At 35.0% G+C, this 24,984-nt stretch overlaps 1 protein-coding gene across 3 annotated transcripts; it reads left to right on the top strand.

Moving 5' to 3' along the window:
• The first annotated feature begins 4,580 nt into the window (after positions 1-4,580).
• Positions 4,581-24,235, top strand: LOC125671509 (excitatory amino acid transporter 1-like). Of its 3 annotated transcripts, XM_056163984.1 has the most exons (11): positions 4,581-4,693; positions 7,176-7,204; positions 16,615-17,080; positions 17,191-17,233; positions 17,375-17,438; positions 19,091-19,147; positions 20,620-20,806; positions 20,917-21,150; positions 21,942-22,136; positions 23,490-23,624; positions 23,719-24,235. In XM_056163984.1, exons 3-11 carry the CDS (start codon positions 16,629-16,631, stop codon positions 23,894-23,896), a joined length of 1,545 nt encoding a protein of 514 aa, XP_056019959.1. In that variant the 5' UTR covers positions 4,581-4,693; positions 7,176-7,204; positions 16,615-16,628; the 3' UTR covers positions 23,897-24,235. The 3 variants fall into 3 exon arrangements, with proteins under 3 accessions (XP_056019959.1, XP_056019958.1, XP_056019960.1); XM_056163983.1 differs by lacking the exon at positions 7,176-7,204 and having other exon boundaries at positions 4,594-4,693; XM_056163985.1 differs by lacking the exon at positions 4,581-4,693 and having other exon boundaries at positions 7,160-7,204.
• Positions 24,236-24,984: the final 749 nt, after the last annotated feature.

A 24,984-nucleotide genomic window follows, 5' to 3' on the forward strand; every position in this document is an offset into this window, starting at 1 on the left:
TGACATGGTAAGCGTGACATTAATAGAATCAATTAATTATATTTATTATACTAAGAATTTTCATTCACTTCTTGTAAGATATTTAGAGCGAGATTAGTATAAGCCTTTAATTTGGCTTGTTTCTCAATCTATTACATGTATAAGACATTGTAGACATTATTATCGAATTATTTACGAATAAATATTGTTTAAACTAATTAATTATTTACAATCGATTAATAATTATGATTATTCATGATAATTAGTTATATATTCAATTAATTACAACGCAATTGCTTACCTAATTAGGATTTTTAAAGACATAATTGTCTCCCCTGGCTGCGAGAAGACGCCTATTGAATGTTATAGATCCGCCTATTCTGTTATGGGGTAATGCTGATTTATTTCCCGATACAATAACGTTATTCATTGTTAAAGCAGTTTATAGATCCATCAAGGAGTCTGGTAGATTTTTAGAAATAATTTCCAGCTATCAATATTTATTTCATTATTAAGTTTGCTATATTTTCTATGCAACAATGTGTAATCATTGATGTACTCAAAGTATAAATTAATATTTTTGTATGTCTAATATTTTCTTTACTATCAATTCGTAATAATTTTTGTAATGTTAAATGTACTCTAGGAGAAATTTTCTTCTCTTTTGGTGTGTTTTATATGTATACAATGAAATATATTCAGATCAAATCAATTAAGATGATTTGCAACCAGTGCTTGTTTCCATGAACAGGTGATCTTTCGAACTTCGGACGAAATTGACAATCCTCATACAACGCTAAATGTATCTTTTAAAAAAAATAGTGGGATGCAAAGATTGTTAATACCCTCTACCAACATACGTTTCAGTTTTAATATAAAGACTACATATTTCATGAAATGAATTTCATTTTTGAAAATACGAGGGTTGTTCGATATGTAATGTGTATTGTACGATATCTCAAAAGCATTCGACTCAAATAGTGAAATAAACATTACATCCCTTTTAAAGTATTCTCCGCGGTTTGAAATACATAATTTCAATCTCTGAATCCGTTTCTGAAATGCGTCACGGTACGCTGATTTAGGTAGATCTCCGAGGCACTGACTGATGGCTCAGTCAAGGGAAACGACGACCAGATAAGAATTTTTTAAGTTTTGGAAAAAGATAAAAGTCGCATGGGGCTGGATCTGGAGAGTATGGTGGTTGTGGCAAGACGGTAACCTTCTCCGACTTCAAAAATTGCTTCATAAGCTCAGATGTATGTGATGGAGCATTATCATGAAGTAGACGAACATGCCTAAATCCTGACACAAGGCGTCGTTTATGATAATATTTTCTTGAGCTTTTTTAGTATAACATCTCGGTAATACCGACCTGTCACACTTGCCCTTCGGCACCGGAATTTGTACGGCTATACCATCACATGAGAAAAATATACGATAAAGAACCTTCTTTGTGCTTATGGTTATTTTGGCAACTACAGGCCTTCCGTGTTTAGTTAGCCATATTTGGTTTCCAATTTTTCATACTGATTCGAAATAGTGAACCCATGTTTCGTCACCAGTAACAATATTTGCAAATTCTCTTTGATTGAATTTGGGAAACATTTTGAGCAATTGCTTAGCGGTTTGTACTCGTACCCGCTTTTGGTCATCTGTCAATATATGCGGTATCCATCTGGCAGAAATCTTTCGTACTTTCAAAATACGCGTCAAAATTAAATGCACCCGCGATATCGATATGCCAACAGCTTTGACAATATCACTGCATCTTTGACGGACTCTGTGCTAGTCAGAAATTTCATTTTCCACCTACGAACTGTCTCATAAGATACCTTATCAGACCCATAAACTTCCCCCATTCAGTAAAAATCTGCATTACCGAATGACCGAGTTTTGTGCGAACTTTTATATTAGCTCTAATTTCTTCAATATTCTCAATCCGTTCCCCAACCATTTTTACAACAGTGATCAACGACTGGCTCTATTGAAATGACTATAAGTTTAAAACTAAGTGGAGCTGAAGGCTCCTTGGAAAGGTATTGAATAGAGCTATTCAAGAGTATCATCATCCACGAAATCGTGCAAAGCGTTATCGTGCTGTGGTACAATACACATTACATACCGAACAGCCCTCGTACATGAGGACATGAACTGCGTCTCTTCACCCCGGTATACTCATGAACTGCGTCTCTTCACGCCGGTATACTCATGAAGCGCGTCTCTTCACGCCGGTATACTCATGAACTGCGTCTCTTTACGTCGGTATACTCATGAAGCGCGTCTCTTCACGCCGGTATACTCATGAACTGCGTCTCTTCACACCGGTATACTCATGAAGCGCGTCTCTTCACGCCGGTATACTCATGAACTGCGTCTCTTCACACCGGTATACTCATGAAGCGCGTCTCTTCACGCCGGTATACTCATGAACTGCGTCTCTTCACGCCGGTATACTCATGAAGCGCGTCTCTTCACGCCGGTATACTCATGAACTGCGTCTCTTCACGCCGGTATACTCATGAACTGCGTCTCTTCACCCCGGTATACTCGTGAACTGCGTCTCTTCACGCCGGTATACTCCAGAAGCGCGGGAAAAGTGTTCAGGAGTCAAGCGTTACAGTTCATACCCTCGTGAACTTTCAAAACTGAAATTCATTTCTTGTATTTACATTAAACTTTCATTTCTGTCGGAATTCCCAGTTGTTAGAATGGACGTACTATATTTATCAAGATTCATACGCGCACTGTTCACAACTATTACATTCATGAGGAAATGGCTAGCATTACAATTGGTAATGATATCAAAGACAAAAGCATTGAAAAATGGAGACAACCGATTTTACGATGCCAGCGGCGGATGTAGATGCAGACACCCTGCTTTGCTGGAAATAGTTGATACTGAACAAAGGTCATTTTCTACTATTCTGGGGTCTGGCTTTTTTAGGGTGGAAAAGATACCATCATGTGTCCCAGCCCTTTCTCTGAAAATTTTCTGGATCTGCCCGTGAATACGATTGGAGAGAAATAATAAAACCGATATCTTTGAAATTAGAATTTTAAAGAGAAGTACAAGAATTCATTAGAAGTTTATTGCCCCTAGAATTTTAAAAGGAAGTACAAGAATTCATTAGAAGTTTATTGCCCCTAGAATTTTAAAGGGAAGTACAAGAATTCATTAGAAGTTTATTGCCCCTTGAATTGCAATTAAAGTCGGACAATCTGCAATTTTTTATTACATTTACAATGTCCCTAGTTTGAATTTTCTTTGATAATTTCCCCCCGGTCCCATTAACACGTACCGAATAGTCTTATTACAGGTAAATATGGGAATTCAAGCCAATGTCCGAAGATATATACCAGCAATGTTTGGCTTTGATTTGGGTGCCAAGCAATGAATAAGACTAATGGCAGTTATTGAATAAGACTACCAGCGGCCATCATTACTGGGTCATGAACCATGAATATTTCTTCAACGAGCAATGTTTTAAACTTCATTCAAAATGCAAACCCTTGGTGTTTTGATTTAAATACTAAATCATTTTGTAACCACCAGAAAACTGCTAGCAATTTTCGTGCCAAAACTATAACTGTGATTCAAAAAAATCAGTAAAAAAAAAATTGGACATGGATGCCCAAATCATTTTGTATTTGAACACGGTTTTTTATAGGGTGATTCTGATATAAAAATTAGTTTATGTTTATTTTCTGCTGGCGTATCTTACGTGGGCACTCTGATCTACATCTAACCCACACCAGCAATCCTAAGCTATATACCAGCTCTTACAGTCGCCAGACAAAATATAATTCCCAGAGAAAAAATATATATTTTGTGTAAAACCATTTTTTCTTGCGGCTTTCTCCTCCATTCTGATGAAATAAACACAACTGAGTTTGTTAATTTCTAAATTTGCTGTCATAAATTTTCAATGATAAAATCTTACGATGAACTTTGACATTGCAGCCAGATAGCGTTAACATTATTGCGATGTTAGATTTTTAATTCGAAAATTCCATTATGCGTATACTTATATATATATATATATATATATATATATATATATATATATATATACATGTATATATATATATATAATAAATAAATAAAGTCCGTATTAAAACTGCCACGTCTCTATGATATGTGATTAGAGAATCATTTTGAAATTCTTAGATGATACTCTGAATTTTTCTGAGATCAGTGCTTTTTATTTCATGAAAATTGGACAAGGAATAAGTTCAGGAATTTTTTGAAAAAAATTGTTTTTACATGAAATATATAGGAGGATTGGGGGGAGGGGGGGGGGGCAGCTTCTAACTCGGCTCGAAAATGTATATTATTCTTTGGAAATCATGCAAATGATTGATTCATTTAAAGAATAAACGTTCATAATTAAGTTGTTTGAATTATGGGGCTGATTTTTTTAAAAAAATATGGAAGCATGGGGTTCGATGCATAATCGTTGAAGCTGGTACACATATTGCTCCATTTTTTGTATATCTTCTCCATGATATAAATGCAAATATTCCCTTGCGTGTTGTGGTGATTTGTTTATGTAAAAATGGTGTAGACTTTAGAATGAAATTCATGTCTTTCAGGTTATAATTAAAGTCGACAGAAATCTACTGAGGATGTCAAAAAATACAGGAAACCAAAAACATGACATCATGGATTACGTCATTCACTCGCGTACTCCCCTGATGGATTCTATATCAGGTTAGTCTGCCATCGACACAAAGCATTGAGCGACCATTTTGTTAACCTGGTCCTCGAAGTCTTCCGAAGTACAAACACGTGCTTGCACTTCGGAATGCCTGGATAATCAGGATATCTTAATTATATACGAATTACATTAAGTTCCACAATTTAAAAAAAAGAACTACTAGCCTAGTATTTGTATAATAGATTTACAATTCTATGTTCCTTAATGTATATATTGACAGTATATTGAATGAAACAAAAACAGTGAAATTGTGCAGATGTTTGCATGCCCCCCCCCCCCCCCCCACCCCCACCCCACACATGATTTCACCTATGACGTACCATGGAAAAAGACAGGTTAAACCAAATATAAAATATGGACTTATGGTTATACATATATTGTATAATCAGACACCCATATTCAACGTATGTTTCATCATCTTTTGGTTTCAAATTCCAAAATGTCAACTCGTCATTTTAGCCTTCGGGCCTCGAACAGTTCTTTCTCTCACAGAATGGACAGTTTTTGGACTTTCTCCTTAACTTAAAACGTTTTCGTTATGTAATCTTTTGTGTTTATTGTACGTTATATGGCATAATAGATTTGGATTTTTTAAAACGATACACTGAGTCTTTTTTAAGTGTAGCCTAGATTCCAGCGTGACTACAATTACCTTTGATGTGGCTTAGCTAAATTTGATTTCTCCAGACTTGGGTTTCTCAAACTTAAGTTTAAGTTTTGTTTTATTTCAGCAGTCAAAATTTAAGTAAATTCTCAGACTTGGAGTCCAGTTTTTGACTTAAGATTTCTTAGAGAAATCCAGGTCAGAACTCGTTCATTTACCCCTAGCTTACACGGATTTATTCCAGTCAGACTCTTTAGGGTCTCTGCAATTTCTTCATAATCCAAATAAACTTAATTCAGATGAAATGCACTTTTCCGCGGCGGAGATATATACAACAGATATGGGGATAAGACGATGCTTTTTTTATTAAGAAAAATTAATAGCTTAATTATGGGTACCTGTAAAGTGCGAAACGAAACGAAATATACCGAACCGAAACGAAACGACCCGCTTAATTATATCAGATTAAGAACATGACCCTCTGAAGCTAGGGAGGACAGTTTAGTTCAGTTTATTCTTTCAAACCATTATCATTACATGAGGTTTAATAGTAGCACAAGAATAAATCTAGTCAGAGGTATAATATATAAAAAGAGACATGACAAAAAGTAAATAGAAATCTGGGCATCAAGAAGGACAGATAGCATCATCAATTTTCAAAATAAACATATGTAGATTTTTTTTTCAATATTTTTTTTCTTTTTGGTTGACATTAGTCACGAGACGTGGCTGAAGAGAACGAATTTCAATGCCTTACCTATATACATGTCTATGAACATGCATGGAATCGATATCGGAGATAAAATCACAGACTTTTTGCCCATTGATTGTCGGGAGTTTAATTGATGGTAGTATCTGCTTTAAATTAAAAAAAAATCCATATAAACTTTTTAAAGAAACTGTGCTTTACTTTCCACAATTCATTAAGGAAATTTAAAGTAAAACATGTTTATAGTACATATATTTCACTGTCAAATTCTACTAATAATAAATAATAGTAAAAACAGTACAGAAATCAGTCGAGGGAGGGGAGGGGGGTAGGTAGACAGGACTGATAGATGATTCCCCATTATACGTCATAATTTTGTCAGGAATTAATGATAAATCTAATACACAACGTAACTTAAAATCAAAAGGGGGGGGGGGGGTCGTAAATGTTGAGACATTTATCAATGACACTATATGTCGCTTCAGGATCAATTTACATACAACACAAATGTGTGTTACAGGCTGTTGCATGCATAATTATGCATTTTATTTTAAAATGAGAATATGTCAGACACTCCTAATCACGATTTCCAGGTAAATAGTTATGTAAAAACTTCTTAAAAATTGATAAATTCAAAACTGTTCAGTAACTTTTCAGTTGTCACTGGTGGTAACTCTAAGTTCTATACAGGTTTTCTTTAAGTAGAAATCAATATTTTACGGCATTATTTTGCCAAGAATGATCTCTTATCAAAGTTATTTTTCATTTATAAAGGCGTGTGAACGCAATACAGTGGGTTTTCGTAAATGTTGTGACATCGAGGAGTTGTAGGATGCTCGGCGTCACGAGATGATCAATATACACTACAGAATTAAACGTTTGCCCGAGGCAGTCACATACATAATTTTAAACTGTATTGAAATAAAGTGGTAAAAAAAAAATATGAATCATTCGTTAGGACATCTTTAGGTATTGTGTGAACAGACAAGTCCTTGCTGTTTGTCAACACAGTAGTGTGTGGAAATTCTAGGTAAACATTGTAAAACTAGGAAGTTTATTCAAGAGCACGAGTTATACCCACAAAGTCCCCGTTAACAGGTTCCAAAACAGGTGCGTGCTTGCGCTTGATATTCTCATTGAACCGAAACATTTCACTTTCCAGGTAGTTCGCTGTCGACATCACTGCCAACGGTAGGAAAAGTTTTCTTTCAATTTCATATTTTTTCTAGATTGATGTAAAATGATCTTCAATCGAGTATCGATATGATATGTAATTAATCCCATTATACAATGATATTTATTATAACTTTTGTAAGTTTTAACATTGGTTATAATGCTTCTATAAGAGTGAATTTAGAATTTCATTTCTTCATTTTTATTGACTTAAGAAATGCTGGTTCTGAAGTGTACTGAATTCATATAGGTAACATACAAATGTTCCACGTGGTATTTTCAGATTATTTACCAAAACAATTCGTTTACAGATCCGTAACTGTAAATGTACTCAGGACTATATGCTGAAATAATCCCTTTACTTTATTTAGTTTCATAAACTACACGTTTTTGCATTTGCCAATTATCTAAAATTAGAATAACATCTTTCTATCCACTTTCTGTAAATACAACAAGGACCTGTCACTCATGTTGTACAGGTATACAGGGCCTCGGTATGTACAAAATGTAACAAGTCTTCATATGCACATTATTCTTCTGTTGTTGCGTTTACTGTACATACATTCCCGCAAATAAAGGTTTCATATAAAAACGGATTGTGTGGATGGCTCTGTATATTTGTTTTATGTCCCTTCGAGAAATTTTCACTCGTATTTTGCTGTCACCAATTGTAAGTTGTTATCCTCCCCGTGCTCTGTGAACCCATGAGGCCACAAATCACTTTTCATCACTCACTCACAACCTCTCTCCAATTAACTATTTCATCCAAAGTTTCCCATTCATTATCGACCATACGCCGCCATTTGTTTCTAGACCGTCTGTGTTTTCGTTTTCCCCTAGTCCGTGTTAGATTCTGCGTTTCCGTTTTCCCTCAGTCCGTGTTAGATTCTGGGGTTGTTGTGGTCCGCCATGTTAGATTCTGGGGTGGTTGTGGTCCGCCGTGTTAGATTCTGGGGTTGTTGTGGTCCGCCGTGCTAGATTCCGGGGTTGTTATGGTCCGCCATGTTAGATTCTGGGGTGGTTGTGGTCCGCCGTGTTAGATTCTGGGGTGGTTGTGGTCCGCCATGTTAGATTCTGGGGTTGTTGTGGTCCGCCGTGTTAGATTCTGGGGTTGTTGTGGTCCGCCATGTTAGATTCTGGGGTGGTTGTGGTCCGCCGTGTTAGATTCTGGGGTGGTTGTGGTCTGCCATGTTAGATTCTAGGGTGGTTGTGGTCCGCCGTGTTAGATTCTTGGGTTTTGTGGTCCGCCGTGCTTGATTCTGGGGTTGTTATGGTCTGCCATGTTAGATTCTGTGGTTGTTATGGTCCGCCGTGCTAGATTCCGGGGTTGTTATGGTCCGCCGTGCTATATTTCATCCTTAGGCATTAGCTGTGGACACGCTATTCCAGAGGATTCATCTATCTCTGTTGAAAGTGTTCCTCATTATCCCAGTCCGCCACTATCATAAAAAAGAATTCGGACATGACAGCCCCCTGCTTTACTCCTGAGTTGACCTCAAACTATTCTTCTTCTATCACTTCTGTAGTTAGTACCTTGATTAGGTATATTTCACGGGTCTCATACTAAGTGGTTTAGTATGACCTACAGCTTCTATTTATCTACACCGTCCAATGATTTCTTGGAAGTCGATAAAGTTTACACATAACAGTGATCACTACTTAATGCATTGTCCTAGAATGTTTCTGTAAATGTGAATATGTTTTGGTGTTCCTCTCCTAATTCTAAACCAAGCTTGACCTATTCTCGAGTTGTTATTGTGGTCGCGTGGTGACGTGACATTCCTACTAGCTCTGGCTAGTGGGTTAACCCTTTAACTCGATTGGTAGAGTGCTGGACTTGTGTGCCAGAGACCCGGGTTCAAATCCCAACAGAGGCATAAAAATGTCTCCTACATTATCACTCCTGGCTCTTATTCTGTCTATCATTCTGCAAAATATTTTGGATAATACAGAATACTACATATGTCAGGGATACACCTCTATAGTTGACACGGATGGTTCATCTCCTTTCGCATTGTAACTATCAGTTGGTCTTTTTCTGTCACGTGGTATTTCTTTAAGTGAAGTTCCAGACTGCAGACATATATCTGATGTTCGTATACGTGCGCGTCAGAGTGATCGCAAACGTAATGGTACGTTTACAATCTACGATCAGTTCGTGAAACGGCCGCCTGGACCGTCGCAGTTCTTTATGGCGTCGAGGCTTGTTGTGAACCTCAATTTCTAACGTCTCATTTGAAAAAAAAATAATGATGTGTTAGACTTAACAACACACTGGTTTTAATGTGTTGAACCGGATCTTGTTATTATTACCTCTAAATGCCGAACATTTTGGCGAAGGGACAGCCACTTGTCTATTTTTACGCCCTCGAGGATTAACACTTAACACAGTCATTATGATGCAAGTGGGGATCGAATGCGCGACCTCCTGGGTCACAACGACTGAGTGTGTGGTATCTTGTTTACTTCTTGTGGTATCTAGGCTATCTTGCGATTGAACTCGGGTGTACAGGTGCAGTTGATCTCTAATATTTACTTAGATTAGTAAATCACGTAACCGACATATCGTGTTTACATTTAGAATCGGGACGACATTCACTTTTGTTCCGATACATGGAAGTAAACAAGGTTGTTTTATGTCGCTTTAGAGTCCTTAGCGATCTTCATTGTGTCACCCGCTGATGATTAAATATTCCCCGGAACCATACTTGGCCTTCCATTTCTTACAATTCATTGATAAATAAAGCGTTAATGTCGAAGTGATGAGGGTATTTCATCACTTCACCCGTAGATTGCAGTTCTCAGCGCTCACACAGTCCAGATGATTTCTCACAGTCCAGATGATTTCTCAAATAGTCCAGATGATTTCTCACATAGTCCAGATGATTTCTTAACTTGGGTATTACATGGACATGTCCCCTATTAGAAAGTTTCTACACATGATATTAGGAAAAAAATTGTTTCCCACGATAGTGACGGCAAGGGATATTAATTTAGGTCTGTCCGTCTGTGAAGTTCTCCATACGAATATATATAATGTGACCGGTTGACAGGGGATGCTTACTCCTCCTAGGCACCTCATCCCACCTCTGGTGTGTCCAGGGGTCCGTGTTTGCCCAACTCTTTATTTTGTATTACTTATAGGAGTTATGAGATTGATCACTGTTCGTTATCTTCACCTATTATATGGAAATAAAATATTACCATTTCAAAAACTACAAGGTACATATTGGTGCTGATATTTCGGAGACTCGAGTATGTCTGTACCTTAGAAGATTCCGTCTCAGTATTTTAAAAGTATCACTGAGAGGTGACTCTTATTGTTAACGAGGACATACGGTTGATTAAAGTCAAGGCTACCAGCTCAGATGGCTTGAAACGGTGTTCTAATGATATACTAGTATATGATTTCAGTTGTAAGGTCTTTGGATAGGCAAACACCAGAAGAACAGGGTTTAGACCATAGATTTATCAGAGAACTTTGTTTTCTGACTGTTGATTGTCATTTCATATTTATGAATTTCAGAGAATGTCATGAATAAAAAAAGAAAAGGACACAAACCTGTCGTCTAATCTCATACATGATATGCTAATCCGAGATTCCTCTGACTCTTACCCCGGGGTTAATGATATGCATGAAGCACCGAATCCACCAACGACACGAACTGTCAGATTTTTCGGGACGATCAGTCCCTTCCTCGGGACAAACAGAAAAGTTTTACACGAGTAAAATATGTACAAAAAGGACTAGCACCAAATCTACAAATGTATGTGCACTGCAAATGACATGTGAATTGGTTTTGGTTTGCTAACAAATAAGATATTTGAGGAGCGAATTAGGACATGTCCTATTCGTCCAAAGGGGCGGATCCACCAAGTGGTGTGACGAACAGGATACTAACTACATTAGAAGCTTTAAATATACATACTTATTTTTAAAAGGGTGCTTCACTGACTTTGATTAAGCTGTCACTTTGAAAAATCAACAGTGCCCATGTCGATGTTTCTTTCCAGAGCTGACTGGTAAACAATTAATGGGGCGAAAAATCAGAGTTTCGTCTTTTAGGTCCAAATGATAAGCCGAGCGGGGAAATTTTGAACTCTGAAGTTTTTCTATGTATATTTTTGCCCCAGTTGAAGTAAAGAAAAACCCAGCAGTTTCTCAATCCAATCGCGATGCTACTAGAGAGTGTATAGGGATTTTACAGGGGTTATAAATCTTCAGAATGTCTAGGTAAGATGATCGTGCGAAAAAATTATTCTCTTTTTCCATACTGATAGTTCTGTCGAAATATCCTCATGTAGACTTTGTTTACAAGATGAATTGTTGCCATCAAACAACAAGGTGATATTTAACAGATTCTTCTGCTAATGGGATAAAAACCCACCAACTTGGTCCTGTCTTGATTGAGTTTGAGTAGGTTGGAAATCGTCCCTATTTTGATGCCGTACAAACAGGTCACAAGTTTAGATGGAACTTTACCCCAACTGTCTGTAAGTTCAATGACTAATCAAAGCTGGTTATTAACACAGCTAACGAGTCTACAATCTGACTGCGATACTCATGCACATGAGGGAAATCTACGGACTTACGATTTGATTTGATTTTATGGCGAACACGGTGAATTGACAGAGAAAATTTTGGTATACACATACGTCCAATCAATTTTCAACGTCGGAAAAAACACCCCTCCCATAACCTTAACGACCGTCTTTTTTATCCCGTAAAGTCGCATCTCGATGGTCCGAGATTACGAACTTACACAGATTGAAGTCACGTGGTTTTGTTCGTTTTCTTGCTTGTTTTGCGTCTCTTCGAGAATTTTTCACTCATGATCAAGGACATACAGATAGAAAAAGTTAAAAATTTACATGTTTGTGTAATTACAGATGAATAGTAAGAATGTTTAATTACATGTTTGTGTAATTACAGATGAGTAGTAAGAATGTTTAATTACATGTTTGTGTAATTACAGATGAGTAGTAAGAATGTTTAATTACATGTTTGTGTAATTACAGATGAATAGTAAGAATGTTTAATTACATGTTTGTGTAATTACAGATGAGTAGTAAGAATGTTTAATTACATGTTTGTGTAATTACAGATGAGTAGTAAGAATGTTTAATTACATGTTTGTGTAATTACAGATGAATAGTAAGAATGTTTAATTACATGTTTGTATAATTACAGATGAATAGTAAGAATGTTTAATTACATGTTTGTGTAATTACAGATGAATAGTAAGAATGTTTAATTACATGTTTGTATAATTACAGATGAATAGTAAGAATGTTTAATTACATGTTTGTGTAATTACAGATGAATAGTAAGAATGTTTAATTACATGTTTGTGTAATTACAGATGAATAGTAAGAATGTTTAATTACATGTTTGTGTAATTACAGATGAATAGTAAGAATGTTTAATTACATGTTTGTGTAATTACAGATGAATAGTAAGAATGTTTAATTACATGTTTGTGTAATTACAGATGAGTAGTAAGAATGTTTAATTACATGTTTGTGTAATTACAGATGAATAGTAAGAATGTTTAATTACATGTTTGTGTAATTACAGATGAATAGTAAGAATGTTTAATTACATGTTTGTGTAATTACAGATGAATAGTAAGAATGTTTAATTACATGTTTGTGTAATTACAGATGAATAGTAAGAATGTTTAATTACATGTTTGTGTAATTACAGATGAATAGTAAGAATGTTTAATTACATGTTTGTGTAATTACAGATGAGTAGTAAGAATGTTTAATTACATGTTTGTGTAATTACAGATGAGTAGTAAGAATGTTTAATTACATGTTTGTGTAATTACAGATGAATAGTAAGAATGTTTAATTACATGTTTGTGTAATTACAGATGAATAGTAAGAATGTTTAATTACATGTTTGTATAATTACAGATGAATAGTAAGAATGTTTAATTACATGTTTGTGTAATTACAGATGAATAGTAAGAATGTTTAATTACATGTTTGTGTAATTACAGATGAATAGTAAGAATGTTTAATTACATGTTTGTATAATTACAGATGAATAGTAAGAATGTTTAATTACATGTTTGTGTAATTACAGATGAATAGTAAGAATGTTTAATTACATGTTTGTATAATTACAGATGAATAGTAAGAATGTTTAATTACATGTTTGTGTAATTACAGATGAATAGTAAGAATGTTTAATTACATGTTTGTGTAATTACAGATGAATAGTAAGAATGTTTAATTACATGTTTGTGTAATTACAGATGAATAGTAAGAATGTTTAATTACATGTTTGTGTAATTACAGATGAATAGTAAGAATGTTTAATTACATGTTTGTGTAATTACAGATGAATAGTAAGAATGTTTAATTACATGTTTGTGTAATTACAGATGAGTAGTAAGAATGTTTAATTACATGTTTGTGTAATTACAGATGAGTAGTAAGAATGTTTAATTACATGTTTGTGTAATTACAGATGAATAGTAAGAATGTTTAATTACATGTTTGTGTAATTACAGATGAGTAGTAAGAATGTTTAATTACATGTTTGTGTAATTACAGATGAGTAGTAAGAATGTTTAATTACATGTTTGTGTAATTACAGATGAATAGTAAGAATGTTTAATTACATGTTTGTGTAATTACAGATGAATAGTAAGAATGTTTAATTACATGTTTGTGTAATTACAGATGAGTAGTAAGAATGTTTAATTACATGTTTGTGTAATTACAGATGAGTAGTAAGAATGTTTAATTACATGTTTGTGTAATTACAGATGAGTAGTAAGAATGTTTAATTACATGTTTGTGTAATTACAGATGAATAGTAAGAATGTTTAATTACATGTTTGTGTAATTACAGATGAATAGTAAGAATGTTTAATTACATGTTTGTGTAATTACAGATGAATAGTAAGAATGTTTAATTACATGTTTGTGTAATTACAGATGAGTAGTAAGAATGTTTAATTACATGTTTGTGTAATTACAGATGAGTAGTAAGAATGTTTAATTACATGTTTGTGTAATTACAGATGAGTAGTAAGAATGTTTAATTACATGTTTGTGTAATTACAGATGAGTAGTAAGAATGTTTAATTACATGTTTGTGTAATTACAGATGAGTAGTAAGAATGTTTAATTACATGTTTGTGTAATTACAGATGAATAGTAAGAATGTTTAATTACATGTTTGTGTAATTACAGATGAATAGTAAGAATGTTTAATTACATGTTTGTGTAATTACAGATGAATAGTAAGAATGTTTAATTACATGTTTGTGTAATTACAGATGAATAGTAAGAATGTTTAATTACATGTTTGTGTAATTACAGATGAATAGTAAGAATGTTTAATTACATGTTTGTGTAATTACAGATGAATAGTAAGAATGTTTAATTACATGTTTGTGTAATTACAGATGAATAGTAAGAATGTTTAATTACATGTTTGTGTAATTACAGATGAATAGTAAGAATGTTTAATTACATGTTTGTGTAATTACAGATGAATAGTAAGAATGTTTAATTACATGTTTGTGTAATTACAGATGAATAGTAAGAATGTTTAATTACATGTTTGTGTAATTACAGATGAATAGTAAGAATGTTTAATTACATGTTTGTGTAATTACAGATGAATAGTAAGAATGTTTAATTACATGTTTGTGTAATTACAGATGAATAGTAAGAATGTTTAATTACATGTTTGTGTAATTACAGATGAATAGTAAGAATGTTTAATTACATGTTTGTGTAATTACAGATGAATAGTAAGAATGTTTAATTACATGTTTGTGTAATTACAGATGAATAGTAAGAATGTTTAATTACATGTTTGTGTAATTACAGATGAATAGTAAGAATGTTTAATTACATGTTTGTGTAATTACAGATGAATAGTAAGAATGTTTAATTACATGTTTGTGTAATTACAGATGAATAGTAAGAATGTTTAATTATAAGTTTGTATAATTACAGATGAATAGTAAGAATGAAACTGTTTGGTAACAGCAATATGATAAAGATTAGTGATATGTTAATTTTACAACTTAATAATGTATGACTGACGAGAGTAATTTAGGTATGAATATCAAGAATCACTATTTTAAAAAAAACAAACAAATAAACAGGTTGGTACTATATGTAGACAAGATAAATTCATGTACAATTCTGAAAATTGCAACATTTTGTTTATAACTAAGGTTATTGTCACCATTTAAAAAAAAAAACATCTTGGGTTTGATGCATATAGCGTTGACAACTTTAGGAGTTGCGAATGCTGAACTATTTAATTAGTGAGTTAAAAATTAGGATTCTGTACAACTGATATAATATTGTTCTAACTTATTCTACGAAGAATGCGTCAACGCTATATCCATGGTGATTATTACACAAAATGTAAGGATACCACCACCTGGATATTGAATAGAAAGTTATGAAGATTTTTATACCATTATGCGATATTTATTACACAACAGAGTTTCCCCGGGTTTTTCTCAATTAAACATCTTTACTCCATAGGTAGGGGCCATGTTACGTGCGCATATAAAGGAAAGCGAGAGTACGACTCCACCCTCCGAATGGTAGAAAATATCTTTTAAAAGTTGTAAAATACTAAGCGTTATTCCAGAATATATATTGCGGGAAATCACATGCAGTGACACCCCTCCCCCTCCTCATGTATATACGTGCATGTGGTTGCCCTAACGTAGGGTATATTAGTACCACGTGCCTTTTACTCCAGATATTGTAAAGCCTCCAAAGATGATCTAACGATTGCCAAAGTAATAGTTCGTGGTTTCAAATTTGTTCATTATGTGAGGATTTGTAACGAATAATCGGATGAAAAATAAGTAAACATATTGACAAAGACAAAATATGTTCAATATGTTTCCGGTCAAGCACTTTTTAAATTCTGACCTAAATTTGAACTCTTGCTTCTCTTCATAACAATAATTCAGTCTCCTTACTTTAAATCATCCTAAACATGTTTTTTAAATTTCAATGAATATTTTGAGTCTGTTGAACCTGGGACACAAACATTTCACACTTACTTGATTTCTATATTGGGATATGTACGGTTCACCCTCTCCTTGCAGTACAGTGAAACCTCTCTAATCAGAAGATGCTTAGTCTTTGGAATATACAACATACGGAACGGAGAACTTTTACGATATGATTCAAAGATTGATTTTGGAATGTGTACACTCATGGTATACACAGCGTTTCGGATTAGATTTTGATTTATTTATATGGATTTGTGTACTTCAAATAAGCACGTATAAATACCATGTTATGACCGAGAACGTGGATTTCTTTCTAGTTTTCTGGTCTTTTATTAGTGTAATGAACAGTTCTAGCTGTAGACATAAACTAGAAATCGTGATGACCAATATTTTTTTCCGTATTTTGTTTTTCAGAAAAAGGTGTAAAAATGTCGGCGAAACTTGAAGACTCCAGCAATATGCGAGACAAAATTGTCAAGGTTCTAAGATCGAATCTCCTCATCATCCTCATGATCATTGCAGTCATCATTGGACTTAGCTTGGGGATCGGCCTTCGAGAAATCTGGTCACCGTATGAATCAAGAAAAATATTCTACCTTCGTTTCCCAGGAGACCTGCTCATGAATATGTTAAAAATGCTGATACTTCCGCTCATCGTGTCGAGCCTCATCACTGCCATGGGAAGTCTTGACACCAACGCTTCCGGTCGTATGGGCCTGCGCACAGTGGTGTACTATATGACGACAACATTTTCCGCCGTGATTTTAGGAATCATCTTGGTAGTGACTATACAACCAGGAAACAAAGGAGACAAGAATATCACTAAATCAGGCAAACCCAAAGACGCTGAACCGTTAGACGCTCTTTTTGACCTCATAAGGTGCGTTCGATCAAGCGCTCTTGTTTTGTTATCTAAATGAAACTTTACTTGAAATTGTCTGTATCTTTGTTAAGAAAATTCTTAAGAAATTATTGTCTTTTAAATTTCAGAAACTGCTTTCCAGACAACCTTATAGCAAGCGCTTTCCAGAAGGTAAATTTTAATTCTAATTAGGTATATGGTGATTCATATCTCATTAACCATAAGCGTTAAGGATATGTTGAAATTGTCAATGAATATGTATTAACTTGTTCCTGGTTTTTATGCGACTTCATTTTCCTTTCTTTTTTTCAGCAAGTTACAACAGTCGGAAACAAAACAGTGAAACTAAAGACGGGGAGTAATGTGACGGGAACCAGTAAGGAATTTTCTCTACTAACATTACTCAATGTGACGGGGACCAGTATTTACTAACATTAACTATATACATTGTGACGGGGACCAGTATTCATTAACATTAACTATATTCAATGTGACGGGGACCAGTATTTACTAACATTAAATATATTCAATGTGACGGGGACCAGTATTTACTAACATTAGCTATATTCAATGTGACGGGGACCAGTATTTACTAACATAACTATATGCAATGTGATGGGGACCAGTCATGTTCTCCTGCATATACATCTAGAATTTTTTCAAAATACTTCTGAGATTTACATATTTCTAAATTCTCTCGCTTTTCACTATACAAGTTAAATATCATATGATAAACTTAAGTTCAGTATCAATCCATCATATAAGCTTCAATTTAATTTCAACCGAAGTTCAGTATCGTATGATAAACCTAAGTTCAGTATCGTATGATAAACCTAAATTCAGTAGCGTATGATAAACTTATGCCTCGTTCACACGAAGAATTTAATTCGCATTAAACGTAAGTTAATGCGAATTAAATCTGAACCGCGTTCACACGGAGATTTTAATGCGCATTAGTTTACTTCGAATTAAAATTGACGTCGCGATTTAATGCGAATTAAATTTACTTCGCATTAGCTCCGTGTGAACGCTAAGCGAAGCTAATTCGAATTAAATGTAGACGCATGCGTAATGGCCAATTTGGGTCACATGCATGATACCCATGGTCAGCTATATATATTAATGTTAGTTTTGTACGAAAAACTAAGCAAAATGATAATAATCACTAAAAACATGTACAAACAGCATGTCATTAGGTAATGTCAGACGTAAATCTGTGCTCTTCTTAGGCATACTGAGTAATACATGTGGAAGGAATTGTTTTTAAATACGACAACAGACAACAATGTTTTAAAATAGTGATAGATCATCTAATATGATTTTTTTTTTTTTTTTTTTTTTTTTTTTTTTTTTTACATTTTTTAAAACAAATATACCGCTCGTTGTTAATTTTTATACCATATGACGTCATAGTAGACTTATAATACGTATTAGTAATTTAAAAAAAAAATACGTCACAACAGTAGTCAGCGGAATGGTGAAAAAGACGTTCCTAAGTTTTAAAATTGGGCCCATGAAGAAACAATATATTGTCTAGATTGAATGCTGGTTGTCAGAGGAAATAACAAGTAATTTCTTGGGAACATATAAATAAACACGACAAAAAACTCTTATGTGTAGATCAGCATGTAAATTGTAAACATGTATACTACATGTAGGCCTATAGGCCTATAGCGTTTTGAACAAAGTATTCTGTATCTCCACAATATTCATTAAAAATATCTATAAAAAATAATTTTCAATAACATAGTCTATTATATTATTTCGCGCACCCTTTAATAGAGATGCATACGAATTTAATGCGCATTAGTTTACTTCGCATTAAATATTACCGCCGTGTGAACGCTATTTAATTCGAATTAATTTAATGCGCATTATTTTACTTCGCATCAAATTTGATGCGAAGTAAAATTTAATGCGCATCCGTGTGAACGAGGCATTAAGTTCAGTATCATATAAGCTTAAATCAAATTCATATAAGCCCGATTTAAGTATCATAAAAACCTATGATCTTTTTTTGGCTTTCAGTGACGACCATGGCGATGAACCTCACTGGCAATATGACGGGGGAAAATTCCACGGACGGTAAGCCACTCTCTAGACATATATATCTTCAGGGATGGGGTGGGGTTAGATCGTTGTCGATTTGATGCAATGTATACTGCTTAACACTGCTGAGTAATTAATATTGAAAACCCGCGTCTATATTAACGAACACCGACAACGCACTTAGTTGTGATGGCGAGTGCTGAGTGTAAAAAAAATCTGGTCATGAAGATCCAGTGATAAGCATATGTATATGGGGGAAAATGAAGGTACGGAACAGTGATCAAATTTATAAACCCTTTAAAGAATTCAAATCTGAACGCGGGCGTGATGATGAAACCAATCAGAGACCTTCATTGATTGATAATAGAATTAAAATTTAGAGCGAAACAATCACCAAGATTACAGGTAGTATTTGATATTTTAGATATGTTTACATTAATTCGCACTGTGTCTCCATTTATTTTCAATATAAAGAGCCATAAAAGAATGAATGAAGATGCATCGGGCAAAACATTTCACCATATGGTCCCGCAAAAACTATCTGTCCGATAAAATGATCAATAAAAATGTACCGACTTTGATCTTATCTCAGGTTTTTAATGGATGGACAATTTATGAGAAAGAAATATATAGATTATAGATATGTAGCAATAATGAAACAAGAGGCCCGTGGATCACTTTATTCGCCTGGACTGTGCATTTCGAAGATATTACAACATTTCCTTAATTAAGGAAATGTAGATATAAGCATCAAATGGTTATTTTTGACGTCTACATGTATTGTGTAAATAAAACAAACCGTTGAACAGGCTTTAACGTACTACCGCGCGTCGTTGTATTGTGTATACACATCGGGTCATGTTATTTGTTCAATAGACGTCTTAATAAACTCTCTACTAGAGCCAACACAATCAGGAATGAAAAAACCAAATCAAGTTTCTCCATAAATAAACACGATTAAATTTAAACAGTATACGTCATCACTTTTCTTTAGAACTTCCGCCAGAGTTCGTTTGCAAACAACTCTCTGTGTGCGGAGACGCTGAGGACTATAAGTGGTATGCGCAGATTGAACATATTTAGAGGAAGAGCCGACAAATGTTTTCGAGCTCAATGTTGTGTAGATAATGTATAGTTTTCACGAGCAACGACAACATAAAGTTTAAAAGTCATCACAAGCATCATTATACAACATATTCTCTTGTCTTCAACACCTGTACATGCCGCACTTAATTTTCACACCCATTTTCTCTTTTACACACAGCAAAGAGGTACTATGTACAACGCGTTCTTCTTATTGTCACACAACATGTTCTCTCTTACAAGCTTCACTTAAAGTCCATTTAATATTTTCATACACACGCGTCACCAGTTCTAATCCTCATAAAGCATGTTCTACCGCACACGTGTCACCAATTTGCCTCCCCTCTCTCCTGTATCCCCCCCTCTCTCTCTCTCTCTCTCTCTCTCTCTCTCAGACTGATACACCTCTGCTCTCTTTTTTCCAGTCACCAGTATGGTGGTGGACACACTGAGTGTGACGAAGGCGTCTGGAATGAACATCCTGGGTATCGTGGTCTTCTCGTTGTTTCTGGGGGGCGTTCTGTCCAAAATGGGAGAAGATGGTGCCCCTCTGGTCAAGTTCTTTGAGTGTCTCCACATAGCAACCATGAAACTGGTCACTCTCGTTATATGGTGAGTACTGACAAGAAAACTTTTCCCTGTTGTGCTGACTGGACTTCTAGTCGAATCAAGAGTTTTCATTTCTGATTTCTTTTCAATTGAATGAATCTCCTTAATTTCAGGTACTCGCCCGTGGGAATAATTTTCCTGATCGCCTCTAAACTAGTAGAAATGGAGGACCTGGGCACCATGTTTGAACAACTGGCGTACTACATGGTGACGGTGCTGTCCGGCCTGTTCATCCACGCCTTCATCGTTCTACCCATCATCTACTTTGTCTTCACCAGGAAAAACCCATTCACGTTCATGGCTGGCATGATTAAAGCTATCCTGACAGCGTGGGGAACTGCATCAAGGTAAGCAGACAGGAAGTGATCCATTTAATACTATAACTGATCCACCACCAGGTGTCCTGCGTCTGTGATGAAGGTCACGTGTCTATCGTCATAATACCACTATGGTAGATGGTCAATATCTCTGCAGCACAATACACTAGTGCAGTATTATAGATTACTCAAACCCATTCTTCACGATCCGCGGAAAGCTCGCACTTGCTTGTGTTATGGACCAGCACTAGGCGGCCCATTCTATTAAATACGTTTTGTTTTGATCCATGATTTTCTGCGGTGTGTCAATTCACAGCGGCTTGTCTGTGTGTGTTTCCTTTATGACCATTTCTTGGGGGGGGGGATCAGGTTGAAATAGAAATTTCTTTGTAATCGAATCAATAGAATTATTTATTTGCACTGGTTTATAAAGTATACCTGCATATTTGTACGTCATCACATTTGTGACCTATTTATTCAGGGGGGAGGGGGGCTATATTGCTGTAAATTCAATCACGTGGATATCAGCAAATGTTTAATATTAACCGTTACTAATTAATATTATCATTGAAACAGTAAACCTGAAGAAATAAACAATATACTATGATTACTGTTAATATTGAAATATCTTTCAGACGATTTCTTGATTAAGAACAATTTAGAAGGCAATAAATATATTTATTCAAAATAACGTTAAAAGTGGTTGAAATATTGCCGAACCTTATCATTGGTGTTCGCACCAATCATTCATTCAGCCCATGACGCTTGTACCAATGTTTCTTGTTCAATAGTGATAACATTGTTTGACACACCTCTTTTAGTTCCGCCACACTCCCGCTGACCATGCGCTGTCTGGAAGAGAACAATGGCGTAGATCCCCGCGTGACCATGTTTGTGACCCCTATAGGAGCCACCATCAACATGGACGGCACGGCACTCTACGAGGCGGTGGCCTCCATCTTTATTGCTCAATACATTGGTCAGACACTCAACGTAGGAGAGGTCATAGTCGTCAGGTAAATGAAGTAATCATACTTCATACTATCAAATCTCAAGTAAATGACGTAATTATTCTTCATCCTAACAAATCCCAGGTAAATGACGTAATCATACTTCATACTATCAAATCTCAAGTAAATGACGTAATCATTCTTCATACTAACAAATCTCAAGTAAATGACGTAATCATTCTTCATACTATCAAATCTCAAGTAAATGACGTAATCATTCTTCATACTAACGAATCCCAGGTAAATGACGTAATCATTCTTCATACTAACAAGTCTCTAGAACGTATATAGTTGTACATTTATGTCATAAAACCCAACAACGTGATCGCATGTGTATTGGTATTCAACCACAATGCCACCAAAATCACTGATACTGAAAGCAATGCAATGAAACCAAACCATAAAATCAATATGTCTAGATTAAATGTTTAATAGATGTATATTTTTGTGTATGAAAAGCCTGCATCTATCTCAGTGACCTTGCACTTTCTTATGAGAGTTATCTTCCGTTTTAAAAATGGCGAGGAAAAAAGTAATTCGAAGCCATTACAGGATGACCTGTGCTTTTCATTATGAAATTATGTTCATCTCTCTACCATGAACTACAGTAAGACTTTCATACGGTTTTATCAATAAATAATTTGTTATTCCCTTATTGACATCAATGCAAAATTCAATTAACAGCATCTAAATTCTAATCACTGTTAAAGAGGAAAAAAGTGAAAATATCGTAAAGACCTAAAAATGATATCAATATTTCGGGGATCTATCATTGGGTTATCTGTAATATGGGTCAGCTACTTGAATTGCATCTTCACTAGTCAAGTGTGACGGTACACGGTGTGTGTGATAGAGAAACCGCGTGTATTTTCACCCTTGGCTAGCGAAGATGCTTGACATTACGAATTTGCTGGATTTGAATTTTGGGGATATTATAAAGATTAACTTTTCGCTGAAAAAAGTCAAGTCTCTAAACAAAAATTCTTAGCAGCGTCTGATTGAAATAGGAGAAAGTCAGAATAATTGGCTGCCATTTATGAAAAATCGCTCGCTGGACTGTGGTCCTCCATCTTTAGGAATTGTTTACGAAGTCTGTTTGAATTTTTATCTCCCTATGAAAGCTTAAGACCGCCAACCTACCCCTTTCATATAAATTACTTTTGGAAAACATTATATAAATTCATTTAAAACTTTGTATATTAGTGTTTATAAGTAAAAGTTACCAAACAGACATTCAAATTGTTCAAATTAATGTCTAACATCACTCAGTGTACGGAGAGAGGAAAAGTATCCTGCCTTGATTTTAAACGCGATTTAGAAAATTTCATACTCTGTCATATGAATACCATTGTGTTGTAGTCTTACATCAACAGCAGCTGCCATTGGTGCTGCAGGCGTTCCACAAGCTGGCCTGGTTACCATGACGATCGTACTGACGGCTGTCGGCTTGCCAATAGATGAAATAACGCTCATTTTATCAGTTGACTGGTTTCTGTAAGTCTCCTATTTATTCTATTTATAACCTTTTTAACGTAAAAAGACGGGATGTTTTCGCGTTCTGATTGTACATGTGTTTTTGCCTTTGTAGGGACCGTTTCCGGACGGCTGTAAATGTTTTGGGTGACGCCTTTGGGGCTGGGATTGTGGAACACCTATCGCGTAATGATATCACAGACGTTTTAGAATCGGATGTACCGCTAAAAGAGGAGAAAAATGGCTTTCAGCCTTCTAAGGTCGCCGTGGACGATTGTGATACCAGAATGTAGCTGATCCAGCAGGGCCATCATATGTAATCGGAATTCACGAAATCATGGAATAAATTGTGTAACGGACTGCCCATTTTTGGCTTATCGTAGAATTCCAAGGTTTAGGTGGGGTGTTGTTCTCCTGTATTAACATCCCCGACAAACCAATGAGAAAGTTCAGTCCTTCATCCCATAATAGTATTTTAATGCAAATTCATAGTCACCTATTTGTACCTTTTTTTTTTTAAATTTGTTACCTTTTACCTTTTGTTATATTGCATACAGTTTTTTATGTCATGATCTTGTTTTGAAGTTTTCTGTACAATGCATATACAAGGACATGATAAATATTTTTAAATATTTGTCGTTCGACTTTTTGATCTGTGATTTAGATACAGTGAGCTAACGAATGGTGTATGGTATTAATTCACTAACTATTGAGATGAGAACCTGCAGCTGAGAAAAACACCGGTACTGTTTATCATGCTGGTATTAAATGTTCTCATTTAACTTTCTTTCATACACACACAAAAAAATCTCCATGCAGTAGACAAATGAAAACGGCAAGATACAATGTGAAGTCGAGTAAATTATTCTCCTGAATATATATATATATATATATATATATATATATATATGATATATGTAATCGCAAAGTTCCTCAGTACCCTTTGCTTGGCGACTAAATAGGGTGGTACTTCTGATGAGACCGCAAAAACTGAGGCCCCATGTCATAGTAGGTGTGGCCTGATCTTGGTGACGTCTCCTTATGAGTGAAAAATTCTCGAGCGTCCCGCTCGAATGATTTTTTCTATCATTATTATCATCCTTGTTTTCTTTTCTTTTCTCGATTATAATTTCCTATCATTCGGATATTCTAGGTTGCTCTAAGCCAAAATGACATGAAACGCAAAATAAAATGCTGGAAATGAAAGCCCACACGATGTGTTTTCTTATATCCCGGAGCGCATTTTATTCAACTGTAATAGTTTGTTGAAGTGTCACTTTGTGCAAAGGTGCAAGTATTTTACCGTGATGCAGATATGCTCTCCTCACTTGTAAATGCATAACAAAAAATTTGAGCGTTTGCTTTAATCGTTATATTGTAA

This window comes from Ostrea edulis, chromosome 4 (genome assembly GCF_947568905.1).
Source record: "Ostrea edulis chromosome 4, xbOstEdul1.1, whole genome shotgun sequence".
Taxonomy (NCBI): Eukaryota; Metazoa; Mollusca; class Bivalvia; order Ostreida; family Ostreidae; genus Ostrea; species Ostrea edulis.

Bases quoted from the DNA above. Each gene is read 5' to 3' on its own strand.
- LOC125671509 (XM_056163983.1), top strand. From the start codon at position 4,609: ATGTCAAAAAATACAGGAAACCAAAAACATGACATCATGGATTACGTC. The intron at 19,148-20,619 runs GTAAGCCACTCT...TCTTTTTTCCAG, and splicing joins GGGGGAAAATTCCACGGACG to TCACCAGTATGGTGGTGGAC. The intron at 23,625-23,718 runs GTAAGTCTCCTA...TTGCCTTTGTAG, and splicing joins TTATCAGTTGACTGGTTTCT to GGACCGTTTCCGGACGGCTG.